Below are 19,860 nucleotides of genomic sequence, written 5' to 3' on the forward strand. Positions count from 1 at the left end.
CCGAATTACCAAACACCTTTGAATTAAGCAAACTTCAGTTGTATTACTTCATGCAACGCATTTTCCATAAGACAGAGAGAGAGAGAAGACATTTTTAATTTTTCATCCATGCACCTCTTGCTATACGACTCATATTCCCCCCACTTCAGCAAAACTGCCTGTAAACATTCGTGGAAGGTGAAATCAGCCAGCCTACATTTTTCTATGATTAGAAGAATATATAATTTACAAGAATGATAAAAAGTGGTTCAAGACCTCGAACCCAGAAATCAATCTGAAATAGGCAGCGTGTCACTGTATAATCCATTGTTCACTATCGTATATAATATTTAACTGCACATGAAATAGAGTCCATGGAAGATTTTTCATTCTGATGGGGTAAAGTGGAAGATATTGAAAAAGTTAACTCAATACCATCTAATTTAATGTAAATTAAACTTTACAGACAAAATCTGGGCTAAAAATTCTTCTAATTCGCTATTTTACGCGTACATTTCAATATCAGTACTTATGAAAGGAGATTTAAAGATATGGGCATGAATGGGCAATAAATGTCCGATACGACAATATATCAGTTCAGATCATTTCCTCAGCTAAGCATCATCGAAGTTGCATAGTCAATGTTGAGCATGCAGTCGCAATGTATTATTAATTATATATATAATATTATTATTTATATTATTAATTAATTATTATTATTATTAATTAATATTATTATTATATAATATTATATATATATATATATATATATATATATATATATATGTGTGTGTGTGTGTGTGTGTGTGTGTGTATGTATATGTATGTATATGTATGTATAAATACTCGTAGAATGCGATTTCCAGCAATTTTGTTGAACACTAGGCCTAAACTACATCTAAATAATAGAAGAACGAAGGGAAACCAAAATCCTCATTGATAATTCATTGTTCGTCCTAAGCACTCATGTTTAAATTATTACTTCGCCATTTTTTCCTAAAATCCTTTGAACGAAAAAACTGTGCTTAGGGTTTCTATTTTAAACTAAATCACAAAATATATATCCCGAGAGTTAGCATTGCCCATGCTTCATGGAGAAAATCGTTCGTCTCCAAATAACAAAATCTAGTGCCTTTTTTACTAAATTTTTCTTAAATGGGTAATAAGAGCAAGCGGAAATATTCATTTTCAAAACAGATGAATGAACCAAAATTCATCAAAAATTTAAGCTTCTATTAAATATAGCATGAACGTCCGCAGAACTAAGACTATATTATATTAAATTATACAGAAATAATATTATTGTACAAATATTTTTCAAAATAATGGTTTGTTAAAAAAATTAACACATTATATTTCATTAATAACAAAATTTTAAAAATTGGACACCTTTTCAAAATGTAAAAAGTGAATCTTTAGTTCTCTGAAACCATCTGATAAAGGATGCAAGCCGCTTAATGCGGATGTATTTTCGTCAATATATCACATATTTTCAACATTATTTGTACACAATTAGAGCTAATTTCATCATAAATTGATTTTGTATAACAATAAATCCATTCTGCATGTATGAATAATGGCGATATCAAATAAACAAATTTAGTAAAAGGCATAAAAAATTCCCATGGTATGCCAGAGCATTTCTTAACTTTGACTAATAGAGGATGCTGCTGTAATAAATATACCAAATATTTATTTATTTTATTCTACAAATCGAATCACGTTTATTCTAAGGAATAACTAATCTGGCAAACGGCTAACGTTTTGGCATAGTAAGATTTTGCGGTAAGTTTTGTTATAATTAAAACTCTATAAATCGGCGTATATTAATGATTCCAATGTGCCGTGAGTAAATCATTAAAAATTTTATATGCGAGGTAATAACTCGCTCATCAATAATTCATCAGCCAATCGAAGCTAACATGGTAGACGTAAATAACAGCGATTAGCTAGGCCAACCAATATTTTATAAAGGGATAGTAGGATGCAGATTATCGTGATCATATTTATGTGTATCTCTGTGCGAAATTTTTTCATCAACATCACCATGCTAAACACATATCTCTTATATCGTGACACCCTAGAGAGCGTTGGGTACATTTGTGGGTTGGGTACATTGGTTGGGTTCTAATCCTGCCAAAACTTAACTGTAAGCTGCTAGAGAATAACGATGTAGAGAAAACGTACTACACAGTTTATGTATTATTTAAATTAACAATTCCCCTGCAATAACAATTTGATACCTCCAGATTTTGTAGATATTGGGCATCTCGCCAGCGCTATTACGCCTGGTAAAGGTATTTCCCAAGTTTAATTGCGTATCACCAAAATAACCAACCATACATTTTGCAGCTACAAATAATTTAGGCAATATTAATTATTCAAAGTTTAACAATAATGCTATAGAGAGAATTAGTTACAATTGCGATAAACCACATATTCACGTAAAACCTTCCAAACAGAATCATAGCATAGTACAGTTTCACTGAATTAAAAGTTTTCATTCTCTTACATATTTCGCTTATAGCTGAATATTACCAGAAAGCTGAATGCTTATAGCTGAAATCATCACCAGAAATTTTGCAAGGACCATTAAATCAGGTCTTGATCGCTGTTTTAATGCGGAACTATCTCTCCATGATCCCTTTTTAAAGGTGAAGATTTTTCCTTGGAAATAAATGAATTTAAGCTAATTATTCTCCTCATGCATGAAGTACAACCTACATTTAATCTGCATGAATGATGAACCTATGCCAAGCAGGGGACGACCAATCTCTGAACGTTTGGGCATTCTCTCCGCTTAATCATTCGAGATAGACTCAAGGTGCACCTTTAATATCTTAGCGCGCCCGTTTTCAATTGGGATGATATTTAGATCCCTGGACCCGTTCGAAATTTCAAGTGTCCTCATTATGATATGAGATTTGCATTTACTCTTACTAATTGAGTCTTTGAAATGAACCAACTTGACTGAAACGAAAGACTATTTTCTTCCTTAAACACGTTTTATATGCGGAGGGTCTTCTTCCCTAGATGACTAGATCGTGCAAGCCCCAAGTGTTCAACCTCTCCCGCCATCTAGAAGCGCCGCCGTAGACGAATTTTTGCCAACTCTCTTCGTCAGTTTTACAACTTTAACCGACCTCTTTGTATCGAATGTGCCTGTGCCTCTTTCCCCCTCCTGCTTGTTTCTTTTGACCGAATTTCCTCGCCCCCCCCCTTCCTCACTTTCGTATTTTCCCCCACACAATGATGATAAGTTCGAACTCTCCGGCACACACGCTCTTATATTAAGTCCCCCTTGTAGTCTTGGAAGGACCCGGAGTAAGAAAGGAAGAAGGCGGATGGGAAAGAAAGGCTTGGCCGCCCCTTCTCACGTGCCTCAGGGTACCGTACGTGACCAACCCGCCGCGTCCCCGTCGCTCGTATAGATGATTATGAGACGGCCCCTGCCAGTGTGCCATTAGCGGGATTGGATCGGGAAAAAAAACCCTGGAAGCCAGTCGCCGTAAAAACAATGCTAACTTATTTAGAGTCGAGGAGATATGGCTCTGCAACCGGCCCGGGTCGGGTCGAAACTCTTGCTTTGGATGATGCGGGCGGAATTAAATTCATTACGCTTCTCGGAAGAAAACGGTTATCCCCGGTTGATAGTTTCTTCTTTTGTCTCAGAAACGCCACGCACAATTGTCCGTTGACCACTTTTCATTTAATTTCCTTCACACTTCAGAACGCACTAAGAGACGTGACCAGAATGGTCATGACGATTGCATCAATAACAAAAAACGGTCACTCCAACACAATCAAACGATTAATTTGGGATAATTGTCCTCTAAGGAGACAATACGGAAAAATAACCATCCTGGGAGAAAATATTTTGATAGCTTTCCACTCATACCTTCCCCCAAAATTGTACTCTCAGTAGTTTAAAAGTTAGTGAAATCAAAACCTGATTAAATAGCTCACTATGAATGAAATACTATATGTCTATTAAAACTTTAACCATCTACGATAATCATAAAATGCATTTTTAACCAAATGATAATCAGATGGCCACGCTTATTTTTGTGGAATCTGAACTGTAGTATGGACGCGTGAAGAACACCTCACTTCTGGGCATGAAATAAGAGATAGGTTTAAAATCTTCCTTGGAAACCTTAATATAATTAAAATCCTGTGACTGCAAGCTCATCAGATCTGATCGGTTAGATGCACGCATTACTTTTGTAAACCCCAAGGTGTTCTTCCAAGGAGAGTAAGCGAGGCATTTTCTCCCCTAAATTAACTGCAGAACATATCACCTTACCACACATAGTACCTTAACTTTAGGCGGCATATATTTAAAAAAATACATCAGAGAATACGTTACGCACATGATGTGAATTTACTGCTCACCAGTTTCTAATATTGTTAAATCATCCTAATTTGGCATTTTAAATTAAAAATAAGGCAATACTAATTTTGAATAGATATAATGTGTTTTTGCAAAACAAACAAGACCTATCGAAATCTTGTTGTAAATTGAACTGTGGGATAAAATTAAGAACTGCAAGGAAAACAGAAAGGTGCCGACAGACGTACGTATTCCTACAGTAAATCATGGTGAACTGGACATTTAAAGAGGCACTAAGTAAGGAAACACCGATGTTTTCTCCCTATTATTACCATTATCACTTGATTTTGGTTAAGCACTGATATCTTCTTTCAACAGTAACCCCTCCTATTGTTTCACCATTACGCTTGGGTGAGAAAGAAGTTAAGTCACCGGCTAACAGATCGTCATATTTGGTCATGATTCGTTCTTGTCTCCAAATAAACGCAGGTAAAAAAATGAGTGACGAAAACAATTAAAGGAAGCTTTTCTAAGTGCATGCCTGACAAAAATTCCTGGATTTCATGATGCTGTCAAGTTCAAGTCCCTCGCCTCATTGACGTAAACGGCATTCCACGGCTATGACGACTTCACCTTCCGAAGATAAACGTCCTCGAAAATATTTCTTAAGAGCGACACAGGTATTAGAGGGGGGAGAGAGAGAGACAGTGAAGGCTGAGTTTTCTAGAAAACAGGGGGTCTAAGTCACGATGATTCAACCATGTAGACTTAATATTTTGTTTTTGTCCCGCACAATAGCCTAGTGTTTGGCATTGGACTCGTTTATCTCCGCGACAAAACGGAGGACAAACGCGATGACTCAGCTCTGCTTTGTTAAGTTAAGCTAGGTATTTTTGTTGAAAAATAAGAGGTTTTTTTCACCAGGAATTTCTTCATATGTTTTCTCCAAATCGCCTTTTAAGAATCATTGAGTGAACTAATGCGACCCCACCATTTGCTCCAATTCTCGACATCAACTGGTTCACTCAATAAGAGAGTAACTTAAGTGAAACAACCAGTAGCTTGCTGGATTTTACAAAACACATTCCCTACACACAGTATAGGGAAAATTCCAAAATACGCCCAAAAGATTGTTTACGAGTAGCTACTAAATATATTAAGACTCTCACCTGTTATTTACTCCCTAATGAGTAACTCCGAAGCTCTAACTATGTATGTGCATACACAACATGGCCATAAAGTTTAAACTCGACCTTGAGATTAAATTACTTTATTATTCATTCAACGTATCCGAACAATTAAAGGTAGAGTTTGGATTTTTCCTAATGACCCTCATCTTATAGTTTGCAAGAATTGCCCTTGTTTGCCCAACATTTTTTTTTTCCTCAGCGCTTCAAGCCTTTATGCTGTCTAAAAAGACTATTCTCTTCCTCCCATACTTTTTCCTATCATTCCCTTTTCTATTACAACCTTCAACATCCAACTACATTTCACTATTTTCTCCGTCCATGTTCGCTCCCTTTTTCCGGTTTTCAACAATCAACAATCTCTCTTACACACAATATTTAAAACTTTGCCGTTCCTCACCTTCCTTTCTATCCAGCTGAATTTCTCCATTCCTCTCCTTGCCCATGAGATTAGGTATTGGATAGATACTTGCACTTTAAATTACAGTTATTATCTATTATTCGCAAAGTAAATATAAGAATAAAATACATTTATGCAGGAGGGAATTATTTTTAATAAGAAGAAATTTCAAATTTTACGAAACACGATTTTTTTGGTTTCATACAATGATCAATAATAATCATGACCTTAACTTAGAATCTAACGTCATGCTAATTACAATTATCAATGATAGCCATTTCAGATCGTAAATAAGAATCTAAGTCGATCAGTATTCAAATCATTCAAATCGAAAATTAAGATTAGGATAAAACTCGACAAGAATAATGGAACACTTCTCATTCCGGAACTATGCACGCCGTATTAAGATACAATGTTCATATCTAGAGACAGCCTTCAGTCAGCTTAATTGTAACACTTCTAGCCATTTTAATGATGTCATTCAACAAAGTAACCATTTTGAGCATCCCTGGTGATAAGTTTTTAATGACTATTTTTGTTCAGGTCCACAAAATTAATAAACAGTAAACGTATTACAACGCCTCTATTATGTAATTTTCAAGGTAACAATAATTTTTAACTTTAAAATGACAGTAAAAACGTTTGTATCTAGTAGTGGCTAATTCACTGCGTGGAATGGTACGAATTCTTTTAACACCCACCGTGATTAACACTAAGTTCCACAAAGTAACTGAATCAATCATACGTATCTATGATAAATATACCTAATGGTAATTTCAGTTCTCCTGCGGACAGCTGGTATGACGTTCGTTGCGTTGCGCACGAAAAATGTTATTTTGAAGAAAATACTTTATTAAACCTCCAAAATTAATATAATTCCGACGCTTTGGCAAACTGTTTAATAGCAATTATAAGATACTTGGAAGAAACCGTTTCTATCCTTAATCACATTCTGTGTCCAGAGGGAATTTGGCTTTTATATGAGGATTATTTCATATTCATTTAACCATGACAGAAATGATCACTTTCAAAAAAGGACAAAATTACATTTTCCAAAACAAGAATTTACAAGGGATAATTTATATCCTTGAGATTGATACATGGGTTATTCCGAGTGAATATCTCCGCGGATGAGTTTAGTAAAAAGGTAATTTAGTTTAAAAATATAAATTTCATTGAGTTGGAGGGTAAAAGTTGTTATAGTTTCATCCTTCAACTAATGTTTATTTATATTGGTGCTTTTCAATTTTACTGCTTGAATATGTTTCTTATATCAATCAACTTTTATTTCCTTTTCATTTCTGAATTGATCAAATAAATATCCAAAATTCTTTTATCATCATTTCGGTTGATTTTACTCATTGAAAAACTCTTGTTTAAAAAGATTTTGTGATTTTTTCTTATTTGCATAAGACATATTATTTGGTTAATAATACTCACATAAATGTACTAATTTATAGTGTGTACTCTATAGAGGCAGTTGATTTGAGCGACGAAGACAACCAACACTAACCGGATGTACATCCCTATCTTTCACGCAGACCTTCCAGCGGTTTCTTTTTTTTTAACAAAATCGCTTTGGGTATGCCCGAAGGCATGCGACGGCTGTTTGCAACCTAATAGCTGTCTTAATCACGGACGCTCTATGCATGTGAATGGGCGACAATACGAAAAGCACCGCAGCCTTAATCCCCCAACCCTCTCTCTTTCTCTCTCCTTCCAGGCAATCCGTGCTCCCCACCTTGGGATGTGGCCAAGGGTGGCCCGCTCCCCCCGCCCCCGCGGATCATCTCCGTCACGTGACGCCCGCCCCGCCGCCCCCGGACATGGATACCCTTCGGCCCCCCTCGCCCACCGCGCCATGCCCTCCGCGCCCGCCTCCCCGCCCATCGAGCCGGGAACCCCCGCCTCGTGACGCCGCCGACCCCTCCGACCGCCCCTACACCGGCCGCCATAAGCCCTCCGCGGCCGGTGATGCCCTGGGAGGACCCGAAGCGTCTCCACGGCGATGGAGAGGCCGCGGGCACGGCGACGTCGCGGCGCGGGGGAGGGGTGGCGCCGCGTCAAGGACTGCCTCCGGCAATTCGTCGCCTTCATGTTCAGCAACGTGGGGATCGTGGGACTGGTGGTGGGCTACGCCATAGCGGGGGCCTTCATCTTCATGGCGATCGAGGGGGGTGCGGCAGGGGCGGGGGCGGCTGGGGCCGGCGCCACGGCCGTCACCACCGCCCGCGGGCGCGTCGTCCGCAGGTTGTGGGATGCCACCAGCGCCCTCAACGTGTTCTCGGAGGCGGAGTGGCGGGCCCTGGCGGCCGCCGAGGTGGCAGCCCTGCAGCGGGCCGTCGTGAACGCGGCCCTCGAGAACGGGCTCGACGCCTCTCCGCCCCCGCGCCGCCTCGTACTCGACGACGACGACGGGGGGGGAGACGCAGACGCTTCCGAGGAAGGGGAGGAGATGGCCGTGTCCACCCAGTGGTCCTTCTCCGGGGCCTTCCTCTACTCCCTCACCGTCATCACCACGATCGGTAAAGGGACCACTATTATGAGACGTGACTTAACTGCGGCGGACACAAAACACGATGTGGGGATGAATTTAAAGGAGGAATTTAAATTCCAAATTCTCCGTGCGGGGAACGCATTTCTATGAATAAAGGAGATCAACAGGCATGTGAGAGAAGAGTAAATTATTTGTGAGGGCTAGATTGAGAAATGGGTGAACGTGGGCGAAAAGTACAGTTTCGAAGTAGGGTCACTTACGAAATATTTGGGTTTTTTTCATTGTGATAGTATGCGCTGGTGATAGACTATTATGAAAGACGTGTTCTAGAGTGGTACTGCCATGTTGAGAGAAATGATGATAGATTAATCACCAAGGAAATACATATATGAGAGAATAGTGAATGAATTTAGAGTAAGGGTTGTACCGACGAAGGCAATAGTAAACTTGGTTAAAGAGAATCTCAAGACAAGGAATATTAAAATCACGCAACCGGAGAGCGTACATGAAACAATTTATGAATGTGACATATGCAAAAGGAGTATGGATGGAATTAGTTAAAGGAGTTTTTCTTTACAAAATCTAAAAATGAGACTTTTTCTGACTTTCCTGCCCCAAAAGGGTACAGCGTGCTGTCCCATTTCAGGACGCGGAGGCTTGATTATATTATGCGCTAACAAACACTCCGATTTTGTAATTGCTCAACGCATTTTATTTCTTTTTCTCTAGGACTATTCAGACTCTAGGATACAGACACCATGCCATTTTCCTGGCAATATGAGTAATTGTAAGTTAGATTCTACTTAAAACGATTACGATGAGAGTAATAAATCCTTTAGTTATGGCATAAAATATCTTTCACAATCTAGTCTTCCTTTCCACTCATTTCTAAAATTTGTGCCCTTAGAATATTGCACTGAACCGATCCACCATTTCAATTTCACGCCGATTACAATGTATTGACGTCGCCTAGATACGGCATCATTGAGAGACTTTCATCATGTTTCAGTTAAAAATTACAAAATCTCGTTTTCCGCTAGCTCTTGTCAACTTGGACCACTAAAATGGAAGGCTTTCTTGTACTCGTAATAAACAGCACTTACCACATCTACATGAAATTTCTTCATTAGTGCCTAAGGGAAATGTAATCTGTAAATACACCTCAAATTCATAGCCGCGTATTGTTTTATCAATTTAGATGATAGCACCAAAATGTGTATCGAAAACATTTACGCAAAGTAAAATAATTCACTTGAATAACTTGGTGTTTTTTTCCCCTACATACAATAATATGTAGGTTTCCATAATTCTCTTCCTAAATACAATATATCTTTGACATGCAGTGAATCACAGTGGAAAAATATGGTGAGTCCTTTTGGGTTGACGAAACGACGTATCACCAGAGATATATCAGGCTGAAGTGCTATAATTAATTTCAGAAAATTCTTAAGTTAGGGAAAAGATTAATATTTTCTTTCATTTTTTTATCATCAAAATAAGCTATCATTATTCTGTTCACGAGCAGGACTTTATTTCCCCAAAAACCATTCCCTTATCACATTTCGACTACTGCGACATTCCACATCGTCTGAAGTCGTATATCAATTTCTTCTCTATCAATTTAATTCTCCACTTCCCCATGGAGGTTATAATTTAGGAAGAAAATGAAATTTCATCGCTATGGTGAAAAATGTCGATTTTATTATTGAGTCAGCCGATACCACTGATGCTGGTTACATCTATCGTAATCAATTCATTCTAAATAGTTTTTTTTATTGAACCAGCCATTTTTAACTTAAGGAGCATACAAAGGAAATGAAATTCTCGTTTTGACTGTGTCGTAAAAAAAGAAAAGTAATTCTACTATCCATTTAACGAATCGTGCATTTCCAGGAATAAGAGTATTCCGAAGCGAATGGATTTGACTTTTTATTACTTTCGACACTCGATATTGAAAAAATTATATTTATTTCCCAATCAAACTATTTAAGCGAAGAGAATCAGAAATTCCTATTTTTCGATATGTCGGACAGGAGAAACATTCGTGGCAAGGAGGCTGATTTCTAGCGAATGAGTGCTATCATGTTTCGCCATGTGTTCTCATCATGAATTGCAATCAGTTTTGTTTCCTTGATACAGTAGAGTGACTTGTTTTTATCAGCATACATTCATTCAAATGATTCAATATGTTAATTACTAACTACTTTATTACCTGATTATTCTTGATGCTTAATTTAGAAAATCTAAGAATGAAATTGAGACGATGCATTGATATCGTTCACAAATTTTTCTACCTTTCTTAATGTACCATAACTGCTATTTGTTTAATCTCTAAACATTATCGTGATAGAAATGATTCATTCATACTCTCCAAGTAGGGTTTCCTAAATATGTTCAATCATTCTAACACAAAATTTGGAGTTATATTGAACGAATGTGTATTTTTCATCACGAACCTGCAGTATCTTTAACCCACTGTTGGGATGAATCTGGACGAGTAAGTAGGTATAAACCGAGTTTTCAAAGTACATTACGTTTAAAATGATGGCAGTATTTTGCGCTATGGCGAAATATTAATACCGAAATAATTAGGTTATCTCATTATTATAGAGATCAAAATTCTAGGAATGTTGATACTGCATCAGTCATTGTATTAGCTTTACTAATCAAATCACAAGACAAAAGGTTTCAAGAGGCAAACACTTAAACACTTCTATCAAATCACAATTATTTTCTGCATCATAATGTATTATGACTTTTACATGGAGTAGATCAAAGCCATTATGATATATATATATATATATATATATATATATATATATATATATATATATATATATGTATATACACACACACACACATTCAAACACAAAATCCCGCCAAACGGCGAACAAATACTCATTTATATAGAAACATATATAACGAAAAGGGATAGGAACACACATAAAGGACGAACACAGGAGAGGTGGGGAAGGCGGAATCAAGCAGATCAAGAATGTAAAAATATTTCCTATATATATATATATATAATATACACTAGGATTCACAAGCTAGTAGAATGAGGGGAGGCATAAAGACACTGCAAGAGAAAGCATCCGCCACGTTCGGAGGCCGATACGAAGACTGCCAAAACAATGGAAAGATTGCTGACAATCCTCCTCCCAAGATGGGGAATACTTAACAATGAAAACAGACGACAAGTCTACTCCAAGGGAAATTAAATAATTAAAAGCCTTGACTACCATATTTAGACAAAAATTATAATCGGCATGAGATTCATGGGTAATTTATGTCCTGTGATATTATGTTTCATCGAGGGTACCTAAAAACAAAAATCATTGTAGATATCACTTACTTTTCTTGCTTTATATATTCCAAGATAACGAAGTCAAATTTTTTAATAATGCTAAAATGGATTTACCTGTAGATTTAAACCTTTGCAAAGTTAGTTTTAAAAAAATGGCGGATTTTCTGCTGAAAGTGCTTTAAAAATTCTTCTTCTTTTCGTTTTAATGAGGCACGAAACTCACCTCGTCCGTGAGAGAGTCATAAAAAGAGACCCATTTTCCGTTCAGAATTCAATCGTCCCCCCTACTAGTCGAGAATTAACTCAATTCCTACCATCAATCAGGTCGGTGTTCCTATCTTTGAAACCAAAAGAACCATTTTCGAAAAGAATGAGATTCAATATTAAAGAGCGATGAAAGGAATATTCGATTCAGAAGAGCATAAGTTGCAAATTATTCTCATATCAAATTTTCTTAATTTCTTAAAATATATAGTTTTATTGAAAACTATTAAATTAATTTTTCATATCCAAATTTTAATTTCAAGTTTTTCGCTCGATCAAAAAAATTCATTATTTTACACACAGAATATGTTTAAAAAAATAATAGCAACAAAACCGTGCTCTATGAATTTAAACCGAATAAATTTAGGAATTGGTGAAAAATATACTCAATCGTTAGAAAGGTCACTCACTGAACGACAAGGCGTGGCGGTACGAAAAACGTCAGACCATTAAGTGGCCTCGTCAATAAAAGAAGATATATCTCACATGCACTCAAAATCTTATGCTGGCTATATGAGTAAAATGCAGATACTGATTAAACACGTTATGTACAGGGCAACAATATAACAAAAGTTACTCTTTTAGATGACCATATATATATGTTTATATGATGTATATTTAATTATTTGTATAATAAAAGTACATGCTTAATCTGCGTGAAGGTAGCTCCTAGTTTCTCATAATTCTCCATTTAAGCCTACACAGATTAATACGTATTCCGTGTATCCACCACACTGGTCAACCTGAAAGTGAGGGTAGAACTCATCTCGTACTTAATCTACCTGCGTTTAAGAGTCACACGATTACACCGTATTCGCATAGCAACCGGTCAGGAAAGGCCTTGCCTCTCATTCAGCATCCTACGGTACACCGTAGGATGCTGAATGAGAAGCTTGGTACTCAAAAAATCAAACACAAAAGCGGGTTCTGTAGAGTTAAGATGGAAGTGTGCTGAGGCATTATTTAGCAAACCCTTTTCTCGCAGGGACACTTTCATAGAAATAACCAATCTCAACTTAATGAGCAAGATAGCAGTGAAAGGTTTTTAATCTCAAGACAGGGGCAAAACCTAACTCGTAATTGACTGATTTTTTTCGATTCGAGCACCAAATTGGATGATCAATTCAATCAGGACTTAGAACCCATCGTTGGCATAGTTGCAATAAAAGCAAAACTTAAATAATTAAATAAATCGATGATTTTTTATAATAATAAAATCAATAAATAATAATTGCGCTGTTAAGAAAAGATTTGGCCGAAATATTCGTATTCACTCGAATGTCGACTAGGATGGCAGCCATTTTATCCATGAATGGAAATCAGCAGTAAAAATATCGAACCTATAAAGGTATCATACACGCTAAATTCGACCTTACAAATATACCCAAACACGAATCAACTCCTAAGAATAATCACCGATAAACGCTATAAATAATAAACCTAGTAATTTCAGACGTAACTTTGTAAGCGTGATGCATATTTAAAGAAGTGACCGATATGACAGCACATGGGTCACTTCTCTGGTTATGTATTTTCCTTGAGGTGTTGTGGTAGTCGAATCGTGCACTATTCCTCCTGTTCTGGTCCCCGCATCACAGGTTACGGCAACGTGGCGCCGCAGACGGAGTGGGGGAAGCTAGCGACCATCCTATACGCTATCGCCGGCATGCCGCTCTTCCTCCTCTATCTCTCCAACATCGGCGACATCCTCGCCAAGAGCTTCAAGTGGACGTACGCCCAGTGCTGCCTCTGCCGGTGGTGCAACAGCTCGACCACCTCACCTTCCGTGGTCAAGAAGACCCGGCGGCGGGCTCATCGGAGGCGGCGCCGTCACCGCTCCACGCGGCGCCGGCCCAGCCGCACTTCCCTGCGGCGGAGGGCCAGTGTGTGGAGCCACGAGGTCGCGGCGAGGGGCGGCACGGCGATGGCCGTCGGCGGCGGGGCCGCAGGTGTGTGGCCGGGTGCGGATTCCTGGCCACCGGAGGAGGACATGATGGACGGAGGTGATGGGGTATCCCTGGATCGTGCCCTATTTCTCGGGGCGAACAGATTTAAGTTTGCGGTTGACTCTCGCGAATACACCGTTGCATGGTATCGAACGCTATCATTTTCCAAACTAACGTTTTGCGAGTACATTTAGAGAAACTGTCTTAAATAGCACGTATGGATAACAAATTAAGGGAAAACTGTTAGAGCCGTAGTGAGTTTACACTTGTTTAAAGAAGGGAACTACAATGACCAAAAGTGCGTGCTACAGAATCAATTTGCTAGTTTTAAGAGAGATAGTTATCACCGAAATATTGAGGATACGTGAAATCACTTCCTTGAGATCAGGCGCTCAGTAGTCCACAACTTCATTCCCAGTAAATTCATAAAAGATAACTTGGAACCAATATGGTACAACGTGGATTGTAGAAAGGCATTAAGACGTCAAAGGTTGTGTCACGCCAAGAGGAAAAATATGGGGGATGAAGTCTCTAGCGACAAAAAGAATGTGATCACTTATGATTATAAGATATCCAGGGCGAATGCCAAGAATTAATTTCGTAAAGCGTTAAGTGAATTCGAAAGGAAAAGACTAGTGGAAAATTTGAAAGAGAATACAAAAGTCTTTTGGTCATACGTCAGAGAAGTTCAGGGAAATAAGTCAACTGTTAATTCACTCAAAAATGATAAAGGTAGAACCAGCAGTTTGGCAAAGGCTAACTTGTTAAATTCCTTATTTCAAAGTGTCTTCGCCAATACCTCACAGAATACCTCCGATAGCTTACCACATCGTGCCGGCCAACCGATGCCCATAATTGAAATCTCATATAATGGAATAGAGCGTGTGCTGAAAAATATTATGCGTAATAAATCCTCCGGGCCCGACGAAAGTCCCCCTCGTATATCATAGGATCTATCTTAGGAAATTGCGCCGTATCTAGAAATAATATCTAAGAAGTCGCTGGCAGATCACAAGGTTCTCAGATATTAGAAAACGACTAACGTAACACTAATATTTAAAAACAGAGACAAAGAGGAACCGAGCAATTACAGACCTATTTCCCTCGCATACATTTCGTGCAAGGTTTAAGCAAGCAGCTTAAAAAAATGCGTAGCCATAAATTTTTGGAAAAAGAGCAATTCCCACCCGAACGCCCACTGCATTAGGAACACCGAAATAGAATATCTAGACTCATTTAAATACCTAGGCGTTACCCTCACTCACGATCTGTCCTGGCTGAAACATATACAGGGAATATGTGTACAAGCTAACAAAATATTAGGATTTATTAGAAGAGTATTAGGTAAATGTGATGAAAAGGTCAGCAAGAAATTTTATTTGTCCTTGGTTAGGCCTCATTTATAATATGCTGCAAGTACCTGGGATCCTCACGAAGTTGGATTAATTGCCGAGTTTGATCGCGTGCACTGTAGAGGAGCTAGATTTTTAAAATTGACAAAATGAGTAGCGTATCCAAAATATTAGCGCAGCTAGGATGGAAATCACTCACCGAGCGAAGGTTTAATTACAGATTGAAGCTCTTGCATACATTTGAAGGTATCTTTAGCAGTGATGTTGAATATGTATTATTACCCCCATCGTACTATGATAGGAGAGATGATGTTAGTAAAATTAGAGAGATTAAGCGTAGAACAGATAGATTTAAGATGTCATATTTTCCTAGAACGATAGGCCATCATAATAACATGGTTCGACCATGGTAGTGTCCTGTTCGGGTAAAATTGTTCCGATCTGTATTAGGCCCCTGCCACACACCCTAGCGGTGGCTTGCAGCGTATATATATAAAAATAAAAACAAATCAGTTAGCACCAATCGTCCCGCAAAGAAAACTAAATTTGTTATTGAATTTAAAAAAGCAATCCCACTACAGTGACCAAACACAACCATTCAACTAGAACTCCCTTCAGTAGTAATTTGCGGGAATGTTACTTCCTCGCCAGTGACACCGTGAAGGATCCCATTTGGGTTGAGTGTCTGTAGTGGGGCACTGGTTGGTTGGTTGTGCATGCATGCTTAAAATTTTTTTTATACATCGTGGTCTTTTTAAGGAATAAAATTCAATTGAAATTAAATAGAGCAGAAATATTCTACGATTCACGATAAATACCCTAATTGCAATGAGCATTTCTATTTATATTTTTCAATATCCCGTTCTAAAAAAACCATCAGACGGGGGCGAGACAGAGGACGAAGACAGCGAGGACGACAGCGAAGATGACAGCAGCGAGGACGACGACAGCGAAGACGACGACGAGGACACGGACGGGCTGGAGGGAGTGGACGGCGTGGGTGGGAGGGAGGGCCCGGTGGCGGTCGTCGGCGGCAGTGTGGGAGGCGTCGGGAGCGGCGCCGTGGGAAGCGGGGGCGGCAGCAGGTCCGGCACCGCGGCCGCCGCCGTCACCACCGAGTCCGTCACCGTGCCTGTCTCTCTTTGCCTCGCCATTATGGTGGGGTACGTGTGCGGCGGCGCCCTGCTGTTCGCCAAGTGGGAAGACTGGGACTTCCTCGACGGTTCCTACTTCTGCTTCATCTCCCTCTCGACCATTGGCTTCGGGGACATCGTCCCAGGAGACCGGATCACGTCCGGGAACGGAGTCGAGCTCAGCTTCATCTTCTGCTCCGCCTACCTCATGCTGGGCATGGCTCTCATCGCCATGTGCTTCAGCCTCATGCAGGAGGAGGTGGTGCACAAGATGAGGGGGCTCATGAGGGCGGTCAAGGCGATGGGGAGGTGTCTGTGTGGGGGGAGGCGGAGAGGTGGTGGGCCCGGGGGTGGAGGCACGAGGAACGCCGTGGGGGAAGTGGTGGGGGACATTCCGCTGGAGCAGCGGATGGGGATGAGATGATGAAGGAGCGAGGCGGTACCGTTGGGAGAGGCTCGGAGCGAGGGGTCACTGTTGGGGGGGAGATCTCGTGACGGCGGGCCCGAAAGAGCAGGGGTGACCAAAGGAAGTCGAATGCTCAAAGCAGAGGGTGACGGTGGGCGAGAATGAGTCGAGGGCGAGTTGAGTTTCGGGGGGATGGCAAGTGGAGTGGCTCAGAAGGCGGCAAAAGGCATGCAAATTAGAAACGCTGAGAGTCCAGTAATGTAAAGAACCAGAATGTGTCGCTCACCCTCAAGCGATAATAACTTATGAGCTTATGAAATTTATTATAAATATCTCGATTACCATTTAAAAATTACGGCCCACGATTTCTAAATGGCGGCATATTTCATAAATTTTACATTAAAATATGTTCACCTTCACATTAATACTTCGCATGACGTCAGTCGTTGTCAAATGTTAACGAATAATTGCCCATGAGCAGTATTTCAGCTCCATCGTTCACCACCACCGTCAAATAGGTAATGTTTCTCCTCCAAAACAATGAATTAAAGGTTGATTTTTTTCTGTGGAGTGACTTCAATTTTTAGGTAAAGTTTCTATAATTGTTTTCATAAGTTAGAGGAAAGTTTAATTAATAGAAATGCATCATGTCTACCGAATACTAGTCCTTTGCTAGCACTACTAGCACATGTAAGGGAACCTTGTCACGACGTCCAGTTTCATTTGGCACGCTACCTAATGGCTTGAAATACCAACTGCAGTGTTAATTTATTGTTAAAGAATGGGGGGGGGGCTATTGACAGTACGTCGCCATTGAAAATTAGTGGCAATTACAAATACCTTTCTATCTTCTGAAAATATTTTCTTTCCGACTGGACATGGTAAATAGGTACTAAATCCAAGCTCTCTAATAATCCTATTATTAATTTTGATAATGAAAAACAGGAAAGTCTAAAAAGGAATTTATATTTTTTTATGTTTTTAAAAATCACCTAAATGAAATCTTTCCCGAGTTTTCATTGATAGTATTTGGCCTTTGGAGACGGTTAGAAACTATGAATATTATCTCCGATGGTGTCATGCCAGGTTTATCATATTCCTTGGCACGACAATGTTGGCGTGCATACCTGGCAAAGGCTTTGCATCACTAGAGTGTTTCTGGGACCACCAAAATAGCATCCGCCCCGCATTTGCAATGCATGAATCGGCGAACTTAACTTGAGATCAAAATCACTGAATATCGGGCGAAGAATGTTTAACTAATATTATATTTCGTTGTTTTAACATCTTAAAACAATTTCTAAACAAAGAGGGAGCTAAATTTTAATTTTTTATAAGTATTTTGTAAATCATGTTTTGCAGTAAACGTTAGTATTATACAAATTAAATATACATATTTGGTGCAATCCTCTTCACGTCTTTAGACCAAAAATGCACTTTTATCAAATATTGATCATTTTTTGTGTGGATATCAGTGAAGAGCAATCGAGTCGTAAATTCACCTACCAATAGAACGCAGAATATAGAATTTGAAGTCGGAAATATTTTTTCCTTGTGCCGCCATTGTTTCCTTAATTTCAGCCTCGGCTTCGGAATTAAATCCTTGGTTTTGGCCGTGTCACATTCTATCTAGGGACACTCCATTCAGCCACGAAATGCTATACATATGGGAAGAGCTGAGGCATGCCAGAAAATGTTGTTCTTTCATTAAAAGTTAAAAATCTAAATTCCACCGCCAAACTGCCACCCTTTTTTATCTCATTATGCTCAGAATTGAACCTCGTGAACGCTGTTTTGAAGTTGCTCAACATTTGGTCACCGACTCTTTCGGGCTCCTCTTGTGAAAGTAGATAATTTTGAATTTAATTCCGTTAAGTAAAGTCGCCGCTTCCGAAAAACCTCAAATGGGCAAACCGCCTGGGTACAAACAATAACTGACAACCCGCCCAGCCCGGTTATGGTGGAAATCGCTCTTTGAGGGTGAACTCACGTCCGATTCGAGCGAGTTGAACTCGAAATAGAAACTAAACGACAAGAGTTTAGATAATTTCATTCTGTGGACTCGCTGAAAAGACGAAGAATTTCTTCCGGGGTGAGTGAAAACATAATCTTAAGGCGTAATACGCGTAAAAATCGCAAACCAAACGACTCGATGTTGACCGCGTGTGCAAGTATCCGGTACCACACAGTCTATGAAGACTTTAACTTGATCCGCTGGTATTTCTATGGAGTGATGATTTTTTTCTGGGGCTACTCTCCTGGAGGGTGTAAACATTTGGCGGTCTGTATTCGTGGAAGAGCCAAGATGAACTACCACAACGATCCACTCCAAGGAGGAACCGTAGAAGCGAAAGGGTTATTTTTCGAGATTGCCTCCGAAAGTCATAGTGCCACAGTTCGAGCGGTTTACCCTATACTCTCCGACAAAGCCCCGGGGTGGGTGAAGGAAGAAACGGCACCAATACGAAAATTCAACCACCTGAGGGAGCCTTGGGCTTCATTCCATAACTTTTCGATGAATTCATTTCGATTGGAAAGGATACTTAATGCCATACATTTAGTATACACTTACAAAAGGACAACTGAATATAACTACAAATATACAGCACTGAAGATCAGCCTACGTATGTATCCGTGACTTTCTCGTTTCCTTGCCTTTCATCCGCAGCGCATATCATATAGATATACGGTAGAAATTTGGCAACAATGGATTCCATTTCATTACTTCCTCGTCGATGGAAATGTTAAGGAATCGAGGTACTGGACGCTCCAAAGTGACTTACTCACAATGAGCAAGTGCTCACGGTTAAAAAAAAAGAGCGACACCGGGAGTGCCACCGCTTCCATTTGATGGCGGAATTTAAAAAAAAAAATTGAAGGCCTCCGAACGAAACTGGAAAAGGGGCAAAGAGCATGGGTCCGTTTTGGGGACGATGTGCGCTTGTTTGTTTTTCAGCGTGTGTTTGACGTTTTCGTTTTGAAGTGAATGAACGACCTCTTTTCACTGGTGACGAGTGTGTTTTATTTTTTCCCTTTTTAATCCTGTTTTTTTTTAT

The 19,860-nt window shown here is 39.4% G+C and overlaps 1 protein-coding gene across 1 annotated transcript in view; it reads left to right on the forward strand.

Moving 5' to 3' along the window:
• The window catches only part of sand (potassium two pore domain channel sandman), a 67,645-nt gene extending 50,823 nt beyond the window's left edge, over positions 1-16,822 (forward strand). Inside the window, exons 2-4 of the mRNA XM_071592526.1 lie at positions 7,623-8,424; positions 13,566-13,970; positions 16,146-16,822. Coding sequence (XP_071448627.1) covers positions 7,908-8,424; positions 13,566-13,970; positions 16,146-16,822 — 1,599 coding nt within the window. The 5' untranslated portion in view covers positions 7,623-7,907. The remainder of the gene's footprint in view (positions 1-7,622; positions 8,425-13,565; positions 13,971-16,145) is intronic.
• Positions 16,823-19,860: the final 3,038 nt, after the last annotated feature.

Source organism: Hetaerina americana, unplaced genomic scaffold (assembly GCF_022747635.1).
Source record: "Hetaerina americana unplaced genomic scaffold, ioHetAmer1.1.p SCAF_5, whole genome shotgun sequence".
Taxonomy (NCBI): domain Eukaryota; kingdom Metazoa; phylum Arthropoda; class Insecta; order Odonata; family Calopterygidae; genus Hetaerina; species Hetaerina americana.